At 37.4% G+C, this 12,162-nt stretch overlaps 1 protein-coding gene across 10 annotated transcripts in view; it reads left to right on the forward strand.

Moving 5' to 3' along the window:
* MLLT10 (MLLT10 histone lysine methyltransferase DOT1L cofactor) overlaps positions 1-12,162 on the forward strand; it is a 213,373-nt gene that overhangs the window by 73,547 nt on the left and 127,664 nt on the right. For all 10 annotated transcript variants that reach the window (XR_009053102.1, XM_057730775.1, XM_057730780.1 and 7 more), the window contains one exon: positions 11,778-11,881. Coding sequence is in view for 9 of the 10 variants with exons in the window: in XM_057730775.1 (XP_057586758.1) it covers positions 11,778-11,881 (104 nt within the window). In the remaining variant the exon portion in view is untranslated. The remainder of the gene's footprint in view (positions 1-11,777; positions 11,882-12,162) is intronic.

The following is a 12,162-nucleotide window of genomic DNA, read 5'->3' on the forward strand; positions in this document are numbered from 1 at the left end:
TCAGGTTAATTTCTTCTAGTTTGAAGTTTAAGATTTTTATGTAATTTATACAACCACTCTTTATTGTTTCTGCCTTGTTGTCATGCTGAGAAAATCTTTCTCTACACAAATGTCTATCTTTTTTAGTACTTTCAAAATTCATTTCTAAAAATAGTTGTTTTTTTCCTTTCAATTTTGAAATAATTGCAAACTTAAACTAAGGTTGCAGTAGTAATATAGAGTTCTTCCGCTCCTCAACGTCTCCTAAATGATATAACACTGACAACCCTGAATGCTTTAGTATGTATTTCCTATAAAGGACTTTCTTCTACATGTTCAGAATACAGCTATTAAAATTAGGAATTTAACATTTATGTGTTGTTACTGTCTAATCCAGAGACCCCATCATTATTTGCCTAATTTTCATTCATATTTTGTTTCCCCAGTAAAGTCTTTCATAGCAGAAAGACCACAGATAGCTTTTTATCTTTTAAGTCTCCTGAGTAGTTACTCAAGTCTTTCTCTGACTTTTGTAACTTTGATACTTCTGAAGATTATAGACCAGTTATTTGTAGAGTGGATTTTTATAATGTTTCCTCATGATTAAATTCAGATTATGTGTTTTTGGCAGGAAAGCACAGAATTGGTGCTATGTTCTTCTTATTGCATCCTCTCAGGTGGCACGTGATTTCAGTTTTTCCCATACTGGTGATGTTACCTTGATTACTTGCTTAAGGTGGTGTCTGCAAGATTTCTCCACTGGGAGGTTAATTTTTATTCTCTTTATAATCAGTAAGCATTTTGTGGGGAAGTACTTTGTATGTAAATATCTTGTTCCTTGTGCCTTTTACTCACTAATTTTAGCATCCATTGTTGTTTCTTTGCTTAATTAATCTGTTACCATGACTGATAGCAAGTGCTGGTTTTCTAATTCCATCTTTTACATCCTTCAGTTGGCATTCCATTTTTAAGGAAAAACTTTCTCCACTCCCCAGTTATTTATATTAGTATGGGTTAATATTGACCTTCATGTTACTATTTTATTTTAATGGGTCATTCCCCATTACTGTTACTTATTGTGATGGTCATATTGTCTCAGGTTTGGCCAGTGGGACCTCTTCAAGTTGGTTCCTGTGTCTTTTGACATGTTTCTATTATTCTTTGAGTACTTCTTTACTTCTGACATGACAGTATATCCTAGGCTCATCTTGTACCGTTCCTGTCTCAGCCCTAGAATAACATTTCTCCAAGGAGCCTTGATTCCTTTTAGGTGAGAATGGTATTTAGAAACCAAAGTAGACACTCGCTGTGCTCATTGTTATTAGGATGTTGCTACTTCCAGGCCCTCTCAGTGTGTACAGATGCAGAGATATGCACACATTCACGTCTATATCTTCTTTATATTTTAAAGTCAGTGAGGTCACAGGGATACTTTTGGTTTAGTATATGGATGTATATATTACATACACACATCTATATGTATTTCTTATTTATTTATTTTTATTTTTGGCTGCATTGGGTCTTTGTTGCTGCACACGGACTTTCTCTAGTTGCGGAGTGTGGGGGCTACTCTTTGTTGCGGTGCATGGGCTTCTCAGTGCGGTGGCTTCTTTTGCTGCAGAGCACGGGCTCTAGGTGCATGGGCTTCAGTAGTTGTGGCACTCGGGCTCAGTAATTGTGGCTCGGAGGCTCTAGCGCACAGGCTCAGTAGTTGTGGTCCACAGGCTTAGTTGCTTCATGGCATGTGGAGTCTTCCCAGACCAGGGATCAAACCATGTCCCTTGCACTGGCAGGTGGATTTTAACTACTGCAGCACGTGGGAAGTCCTATATGTATTTCTGTGTCTGTCTGTGTATCTATTTATTTATTGAACTATAAACTCCTAGAAATTTCATAGTTATTTCCTTAAACCTAATCCAACAACACAGGATTCATTCTAATTTTTTTCTCTTTTTTTATGAGTCTCATGCCAGACAGTGAGAAACCTGACTCCCATTATCCTCAACATGTTTAATTTATTTGATCATTCTCTCTTCTATTAACACATCTTCTATTGCTGCCATCCCTAATACAGATATTATGCTCACCTTGTTCAGGCTCAGACCTCACTCCGGGTTGCTGCTGCTTTCCTGCATGGCTGCCTTTGTCCTTTTTAAATCGTTGTGAAGGTTTGACACCCAGCTTCAGTCCACAGCTACTGCTTCTCCTGTCCATGGTTGGTCTCCTCACTTTGCTCAGGTTCTGACAACTCACTGACACTACCTCCACCCCACCCCCAGCACTCTAATGAGAGCCAACCCTGCTGGAGCTCTGATGCTTGAGTTGGGCTGCCCCTTTCCTTCCTGGGATAGATGCTGCCACACTTTGCCCCATCTCATGGCTTTAAGACTGAAGTATTCAAGGAGTAAAGGAGGGAGTATAGAAGGAAGAATTAATTATTTAGATATAAATCTTCTATCCAGTTAGAGTTAATTTTAGAATATGGTCTAACTTTTCCCCTCACACGTTTTTAACACTATTATTGAATAATCTATGTTTTACACAGTGATTTGAAATGCTGTTTGAATCATTATTAAATTCTTAGGTATTCTTGGCATTTTTTTCTGTTCCATTGATGTGTCTTTCTATTCTTATGCTAGTACCACACTATTTTAAATTATTGTGGCTTTAAATACAGCTTGGCACATAGTAGAACAAATATTGTCATGTATTTCTTTCTTTAGATGAACATTAGGACTAGCAACACAATTTTGATTTTACTGGTGCAACAATGAAATATTATTTGGGGAAAGAATTGGGGTTTTTGAAATATTGAATCTCCCCTTCCAGAAACCTGGTGTATCTGTCTGTCAGTTTTTTTTCCTTTTTGTAGTTTTCCTTATATGTGGTTGCTACATATGTTTCTCAGATTCCTATGGTGGTTGGTCTATATAGTTAACCTTAAAAACAACAGTATTCTGTTCATGGATATTCAGTATGGTTAAGATGGGATGTGTAATTCTGAAATGATAGGTACAATTGGAAAGTGGATTGTTGAGTTTTAGAAGACATCAATCTTTTTTTTTTTTTTTTTGCCCCGGGGATGGGGTGGGGGGTGGGGTGCACCATGTCATGCAGCTCGCAGGATCTTCGTTCCCCAACCAGGGATTCAGCCTGGGGCATGGCAGTGAAAGCACCAAGTCCTAACCACTGGACCACCAGGAAACTCCCCTGGAATACATCAGTCCTTAGTGGATGGTAGTAAAGGATAATGGTGAAGATTATTAATAAATGTATTGGGCACTTAAAATGGGCCTGCTTTGCATTGTGCTAAACACTAGGAATTCATAGTTGTGTAAAATACTGGGTTTATCTCCATGTGACACTTAGACAGTCAAGTAAATATGTAACTACAGTGTATGAAAATAATAAGATAGATTATAAATAATAAAGAATCTGAATGAAGTATTATGGAACATAATGAAAGGGATTATTTTTGTCTGAGGAATTGGGTAAGGCATACAAAGATATTCTATAAGGGCTGTGCACAATAATAAGGAATTTGGCCTGTGGAAGAAAAAATCAAGTAATAATTCTAGATGAGAAGGTAGCATAAACTAAGGTAATAGGTACAAAGGGGAGGTGCTAGGCAGTTTAGAGGATAATAAATAATCCTGTGTGGCTGGAACGCTGTGGGATTTAGAAGGAAAAGAAGGAAAAATTTTAGACTATCTGTATGGTATATCCAAGGAAAGAGAATTCACTGTGTTGACTTATGTTGTTAAATTTTCCACATAATTAAATATATAGTGCCCTGTTTTGATACCATATGTCATAAGATTCTTGTTTTTATTTTTTGACCTCATATTTTCTTGTATCAATTCCTTATTTCATGAACATATACATTTTGTTAATAAACATGAGTGGCATATGTTACCTTTAATTACCTTTCAATAATTTTTAAGAAAAGGTAATATTGGGGCAACATAGATTTAGGAACATTTTTGGGTGGAGGCTTGTGTTCTTTAGAGTCAAGGAAGCATTTAGTTTATTTATTTATTTTAAATTTTATTTATTTATTGGCTGTGTTGGTTCTTCATTGCTGCACATGGGCCTTCTCTAGTTGTAGCCAGCGAGGGCTACTCTTTGTTGTGGTGCATGGGGTTCTCATTGCTCTGGCTTCTCTTGTTGTGGAGCATAGGCTCTAGGCATGAGGGCTTCAGTAGTTGTGGCACATGGGCTCAATATTTGTGGCTCGTGGGATCTAGAGCGCAGGCTCAGTAGTTGTGGTGCATGGGCTTAGTTGCTCCTGCTCCGGGATCTTCTCGGACCAGGGATCGAAACCATGTCCGCTGCATTGGCAGGAGGATTCTTAACCACTGCGCCACCAGGGAAGCCCGCAGTTAGTTTGGAAAGCTGCAGTTTCCATAGAGAGTAGTTGGCAGATGATGTGTATATCCTAGATTTATCCTTTTGGATAGTTTTTATTTATTGAATGGCCATGAAGGAACGAGTGTTTATAAGTATAGGAAGGATCATAACAGACCAGTGAAACAAACCAAAAATACCATAAAGCATAGTGTTGTTGAATTATAAGAGGATAACAGTAGAGGAAAACTTAGAGACTGCTAACTCAACTTCTCTTTATCTTTTTTTCTAAAGGAATAGTGGTGAAAAGCTATTAAGAGAAGTTTTTTTTGTTTTGTTTTGTTTTTCTTTGTTTAGTTTATTTGTAAAGTTGTATAGTTTCAGGTGTATAGTAAAGTGATTCAGTTACATCTATATGTACACATACATACATATATATATATATATGCTTTTTCAGATTCTTTTCCATTATAGGTTATTTACAAGATATTGAGTATAGTTCCCTGTGCTATACAGTATTGTGTTTGTTTACCTATTTTGTTTATAGTAGTGTGTGTATGTTTATCTCCAATTCCAAATTTATCTCCCCTCCTTCCCCTTTGGTAACTATAAATTTGTTTCCTATGTCTGTGAATCTACAAAATTTACAAAATTTCTCTTATGTAAATAAGTTCATTTGTATCACTTTTTTTTAGATTCTACATGTAAGTGGTATATGGTATTTGTCTTTCTCTCTCTGACTTACTTCGCTTAGTATGATAATCTCTAGGTCCATCTATGTTGCTAAAAATGGCATTATTTCATTCTTTTTAATGGCTGAGTAATATTCCATTGTGTGTGTGTGTGTGTGTGTGTGTGTGTGTGTGTGTGTATATATATATATATATACACCACATGTTCTTTATCCATTTATCTGTTGATGGACATTTAGGTTGCTTCCATGTCTTGGCTATTGTAAATTGTGTTGCTATGAACATAGGAGTGCATGTATCTTTTTGAATTATAGTTTTGTCTGGATATATGTCCAGGAGTGGGATTGCTGGATCATATGTTAGCTCTATTTTTAGTTTGTTAAAGAACCTCCATGCTGTGCTCCATATTGGCTGCACCAATTTATATTCGCACCAACAGTGAATACCCTATCTCTTGTATCCAGGCTGCTTTGTGACTTGCTTTGGCTAATAAAATGCAGTGAAAGTGACATTGTGTGACCTCTCTCTGTGGCTCGATGATCTGTTTCCCGAGCCCATTGGGTGGCTCTGCCCATTCATCATCTTCTAATGATACCTTACGTTTATGTTGAGAGCTGGAGTGTCAGATGATTTGGTGCCAGAGAGGTTGGTTTCTTTCTGTGCTCTTCCTTTTACTACATTTTTGTCCCACGTATTAGTGCTAGATTGCTGTTGTTTATTATGTGATGTTTTGGGCTTTTGATTTCTCAGTTGCTTTGGTCTAGCCTCAGTCCTTGGTGGGCTCTATCTGTCTGGGCCTCAGGGTTTCACCAATTCATTGCTTCCTCCCTTTGGCAGACCTTGCTTTATATCTGTGGAAGAACTTGTTAGGGCGACAGCTTTCTGCCTCTTCCTAGGTTCTGGAAGATCTCCAGTAGTATTGTTAACAGATACTGGGGTCAGGAATATTTCCTGCCCCTTGTTTAGGGGTAAAAAATTTTCTCCTTTGTCCTCGTAACCATTGTGGGTCTTCACTCATGCCCTGGCTGTGACAGGGTTTGCTGCTAATCCCCCAGATGCTCACATTTTTGAAAGGAGTGTCTAGGCAAGAGGTGGGATTTCAGATCTTTCCCTCAGTGGCATCTAATCCTCTCCTTCATGCCTGTACCACCAAGGGAGATTCTTTCTGGTTGTTTTGCCCCCTAGCTTCTAGTCTTCCCCAAGAGCTCCTTGTAAGTCTTCATGGAGCAGAGCCTGTGAGTGAGTGTGAACTCCTGTCTGTGTTTCCAGTGGTTCTGTACTATTGCAGTAGCCCACAAGTCACCCTTTAGCAATTTGTTAAAATTTTAGGTGATTTCTTATCTGCGTGTCTTTCTCCACATCTTCTTCCCTTGCTCTATCATTAGTGGATAGTCTGAGTGTCTTGGGGCTTTTAGGCAGCTGAAGGGGAGAGTGTGTCTGCCCTTACATTTTAGGCTGTTTGCTTGCCTTTGCAACTGCAAATCTTTCAGAGTTTCAAGAAAAGCTGTGGTTTTTGTAGTTTATTTAAATGGCTTTTTCTCCATAGGTTTAGAGTAATGTTCTTTCAGCTCTCTACTTTTTAGGTAGAGTTGAAATTTGGCCTCTGAGTCCTTTTGATATGAACACTGTTTCTTTTATTCAAAATATTCGGTCAAACTATGTCTTTTTCCCCCATAAGATGAAAACTTTCAGGCTATGAATTTGCCTCTGAGTATAGCTTTATTCACATACTTGACATTTTATTTAGATGCAATTTTGTTGTTTGGGATCATTTTCTCAATAATTCTCAAGTTAGTTTATAATTTTTCTTCTCAATCCAATAGCTGTTTAATGAGAATTAAAACACTTGCAAATCACTTTTTTCCTACTTGGAAGCTCTTGTTGGTTGCATGTATATATGCTTATAATTTAAATGTTACATCCTTTTTATTATTATAAAATATCTCTCTCAAAGTCTATTTTTTTGTCTGATATAATAAGCCACTTCAGCTGCCTTGTGTTTGCTTGCCTTTTGCATGGTATATCTTTTTTCATCCTTTTACTTTTAACTTACTTGTGTCTTCAAATCTAAAGTATGCATCCTGTAGACAGCATATGGACCTTTTTTTTAAAAATCCAGTTCATCAGTCTCTGCCTTTTGATTGGATTATTTTCATATTCAATGCTATTAATATGGTTGAGTTTATATCTACCGTTTTACTTTGTTTTCTTTGTCTTGTGACTACTTTGTCTTCTTTTTCAGTCAAAATTTTTTATAAAATTTTATTTTTGGGTACGTTGGATCTTAGTTGTGGCACACAGAATCTTTTGTTGTGGTGCATAGGCTTCTCTCTAGTTGTTGTGTTCCAGAGCACGTGGGTTCAGTAGTTGTGGCACATGGGCTGTTTTTAGTTGTGACACGCGGGCTTAGTTACCCGGTGGCATGTGGGATCTTAGTTCCCTGACCAGGGATCGAACCCATGTCCCCTGCATTGGAAGGCGGATTCTCAACCATTGGACCACCAGGGAAGTCCCTACTTTGTTCTCTTTGTATACTAACTTATTTTTTGTTTATAAGTGGATATTTTCTAGTGTACCATTTTCATTCCTTTCATGATTTTTAAATTATATTTTCTTGGGTTATTTTCTTAGTGAATGCCCTAGGGTTTAAAATATTCATCTTAGCATACCAGAATCTACTTAACTCCAGTAAGATATAGAAAATTCATGGCATTCATTTTATTTTTTCCTCCCTTTGTGCTATTATTATTATTATCGATATTATGTCTCCCTATATATACTACAAGCCCCAAAATAGTTAAAATTATTGCTTTATATAATCTTATGTCTTTTAAAGAAAAGCTAAGAGAAGAAAACCACAATATAGAGTATGTGTCTTCCTGTTTACCATTTTTCTTTCTCTTCATTTCTTCTTATGGGTTCCGGTTACCATCTGGTATTACTTCCTTACTCCAAAATAGCTTTATTCCCATTCTCTTTCATTGTGTTCTCGTTGTCACATATATTACATTTCTGTATGTTATAGCCCAAACAATGCAATTTATGGACATTGTTTTATGTGATTGTTTTCTAAATAAAGAGAATGAGAAAGAAATATCTAATCATACTATCTTTTATTATTTCCTGCATAATTACCTTGTCAGAGCTCTTTCTCTGTGTTTTTTAATTGGTCCATATATTTATTTTTTTTTAAATTTCAGTTTTATTGAGGTATAAGTGATGGGAACTGTTTTTTTGTGTGGATTGCAATTACTGTCTAGTGTCACTTGATTTTAGCCTAAGGAATTTCTTTTTGTAGTTCTTGTTAGGTTCGGAGCAACAAAGTATCTCAGTTTTTTTGGGTCTGAGAATGTTGTTATTTTACCTTTATTTCTGCAATATGGCTCTTCTGGATATGAGATTTTTGGCTGGTAGTTTTGTTCTTTCAGCATTTTGAATGTTATTCCACTGATTTCTGTCCCCCATTTTATTTCTTTTTTTAAAAAATGTATTTCTTTTAAAAAAATTAGTTTTGGTTGCATTGGGTCTTCATTGCTGCACACGGGCTTTCTCCAGTTGCAGCAAACAGGGGTTACTCTTCGTTGCAGTGCATGGGCTTCTCATTTCGGTGCCTTCTCTTGTTGTGGAGCAGGAGCTTTAGGTGTGTGGGCTTCAGTAGTTGTGGCACTTCGATTCAGTAGTTGGGGCTTGCAGGCTCTAGAGCACAGGCTCAGTAGTTGTGGTGCGTGGACTTAGTTACTCTGTGTCATGTGGAATCTTCCCAGACCAGGGCTCGAACCCATGTCCCCTGCGTTGGCAGGTGGTTTCTTAACCACTGTGCCACCAGGGAAGTCCCCCCAATTTTATTTCTAATGAAACCTCAGGTTTCCTTGTATGTGACGAGCCATTTTCCCCATTTTGCTTTCAAGGTTTTCTCTTTATTTTTGCCTTTCATTATTTTGAGTGTGAATCTCTTTGTGTTTATCCTGTATGAAGTTTATTGAGCTTTTTTGGATGTGTAGGTTATTGTTTTTCATCAGATTTGGGGAGTTTTCAGCCACTATTTCTGTCCCTTTCTTTCCTCTCCTGATTTTCTTCCTATATATCTGTTAATGCAGTTAATGGTGTACCATGTTTGTCTGAAACTGTTCTTTAGATAGTATAATCTAAAAAATCTGTTCCTTAGATTGTATAATCTCTCTTGATCAGTCTTTAAAGTTGTTGATTCTTTCCCTACTGCCAACTCAAATCTACTGTTGAGCCCTTTTAGTGAGTTTTAAACTCGAGAATTTCTATTTGGTTGGTCTTTGTCTCCTAAGTCCAACATTTTAACTCCTGCCAAAGACAGTTACCAGTGCCTGCTTTTTTCCCCTTGTGAATGTGTCATACTTTTCTTGTTCTTTGCATGTCTTATAATTTTTTTTGTTGAAAATTAGACATTTTAGGTAGTGTAGCGACTCTGGAGAATGAGAGTCTTCCTTCTCTTTGTGTAGACAGAACCTCTGCACTAGTGCTCTGGAGCTGGGGATGAAGACAGCACTCTGCTTCTCCTGAAGCAGACACTCTGACAGGGTGCTGGAAGGAGGGAAGGGTTTAGTAGCCCAGCTTGTCCTTCCTAGCATGGGACTTCCATTCTTCTATCAAGCTGGGGAAGGGAGGATAGGGCCTCAGGAATCTTGTTCTGTTTGTTAGGGTGGGAGTCTATGAGTGGGAGCTACCAGGATGAGTAGTAGTATGACAGTCACTGGAAACCTGGCCCTTCTGGGGTAAAACTATAGCCTTAGACTAGGATCTTGGGAGAGAGGGAGCCCTCTTCTTCTTGACAACACCACCCAGAAAGGAACTTCCATCACAGGGAGCAGTATGTGGGGGGCGGGGGGGTTGGTGGTGGTGGTGATGGGGGCAGATCATGGCTGAAATGCCACAGACTCTCAGATGCCACGGACTCTCCCTGTTCGTATTGAGATTTAGTAGATTGTCTTGGATAAAATATTCTGTTTGCTGCATGTCTTTAGGACAATTTTTCAGAGACTTTATTATTTTTACTTTATTGAAGTATAATTGATAGACAGTATTATATAAGTTACAGATGTACAGTGTAGTAACTTATTATTTTTAAAGGTTATATTCCATTTATAGTTATTATAAAATATTTGCTATATTGCCTGTGTTGTACTGTATATCTTTGTAGCTTATTTTTTACAGAGACTTTAAATTTTTTTTTTTTTAACCTATGAAATGGTTAATTCACTGAGGAGAGAATCCATGGACTGCTTCACTCTGCTATTCCAGAAGTCTGGAAGGCCTAACTCCTTTAAAACAAAAGTCCTTAATAATTTTTAGTTTTATTGAATGGTTAAATGATGGTGTCTTTTCACTATCAGCTCTTCTGGAAGTTCCTGAAATATTCTTTGAGGCCTATTTGCATATTTTCACTCATTTAAAATGTTACTGTTTCAGTCTGCTCTGTACTTCTTAAAATTTTATTGATCTTTTTCTTTTCTTTTTAATATTTTTTGTTTGGTTGTGCTGGGTCTTAGTTGCAGCAGGTGGGCTCCTTCATTGTGGCATGTGAAATCTTAATTGTGGCATGCATGTGGGATCTAGTTCCCCGACCAGGGATCAAACTCAGACCCCCTGCATTGGGAGTGCGGAGTCTTATCCACTGTGTCACCAGGAAAGTCCCTAGAGATGCTCTTATTCAGTGTGTCTAGATTAGTTTTATTGTAACTTGCGATTTTACTTTTTAGAGATATAAAATAGTCTTTGTATTTCAATTCAGTCTGAATCCATGTCTTTCAGCAGAGGAGTTGAAGTGTATTTATCTGACTTTACTAGGTATTAGGCTTTTGGGGGAACTGTGTTGTAAATATTGTTGAATGATGTTGTTTGGCCCCACAGTGTGTAGTGGGGGACACTACTCCAAGTTTAAAAATACATGTGGTCCTGTTGAAGTTGGCTAGGTTATATCTTGTTACTGTTTAGAAATTGGTTTCTTTTTAAAATTGTATCATCTGATTATATGTAGTTAGGCATACTCAACTTATAGTCAGTTGATAATTTTATTCATTTTATGCTTGTAGTTTGCCATTTAGTCTTTCATGAAAAAGTGGTACTGTCATCTGTTTTCACCTGGGAAAAGGACCAGATAGATGTCAAAGTTGCTGGGAGTGTTCATTGGCCAGTACCTCTTGGGGTTACTTCTGATCTCCAGAAGGGTCTTCCTCCCAGGCCTAGTATGTCAGGTTGGCAGGGCTGAACGATAGCTCACATGGGATTCTTGTGGACAGTTGGAATGACCTAAACCTTGCTCACTCATTTAGGGCTATCCTTCACGTCTTAAGCCCCAACTCCCCAACTCCCTGAAAAGAGAGATAAACCTTTTTTCACACCTTTGTTATATGAATAAGTTAAATATTGGTGAGGAGGTTTTCATGCTGAGGTGGGGTAGGCTGTGTCTTGCTCCCTGGCCTCAGTTCCTGTGACGATTCTTCCTATCTTGTGCGGTTTTTGAGCCTAAGGAAACAGTGCCTTGTGAAGTCCTACTAGGACTATTTATGTCTGTATTGATGTTTTCATGTTTGTGTTGTTTGTAAAAATTAGATTACAGTCAGAAAAAAATGAATTTATGTTTTGGAGTAGGTTAGATAGTAAACCTGATCCTGACTTCTGACAATAACTGTAAAATCCATATTTGTGTAAAGCATCTGTAAGGTTTTTGTTTCATTTCACTTCCGTTTTTGTTTCATTTCACTTCCGTTTTTGTTTCTTTACCCTAAGACTTGCTACATTTGTGATGAACAAGGAAGAGAAAGCAAAGCAGCCACTGGTGCTTGCATGACATGTAATAAACATGGATGTCGGCAGGCTTTCCATGTGACATGGTAAGTATGTTTCTGTCATTGTACCGAACTGAAATTTGGAAAATCTCGTAAGTTAAAGACTTAGGTACCCAAATATTATTTAAAGTAAATTTTGTTGGGATAGTTTCTATGTTTATTATTGTAATAAAGATAATTTTAATAATTGAGTATATTTACCAGAGTGAATTTCCAGTAGGTGGACCCTGGTTCTTGTGTCTTATTCAGTTTCATTTTGTTTAAAATATTTCTGTTGGTTACCTACCCTTTGATTCGTTATTAGAATTAAAAGAGCTGATGTAGGT

This window comes from Hippopotamus amphibius, chromosome 4 (genome assembly GCF_030028045.1).
Source record: "Hippopotamus amphibius kiboko isolate mHipAmp2 chromosome 4, mHipAmp2.hap2, whole genome shotgun sequence".
NCBI lineage: Eukaryota > Metazoa > Chordata > Mammalia > Artiodactyla > Hippopotamidae > Hippopotamus > Hippopotamus amphibius.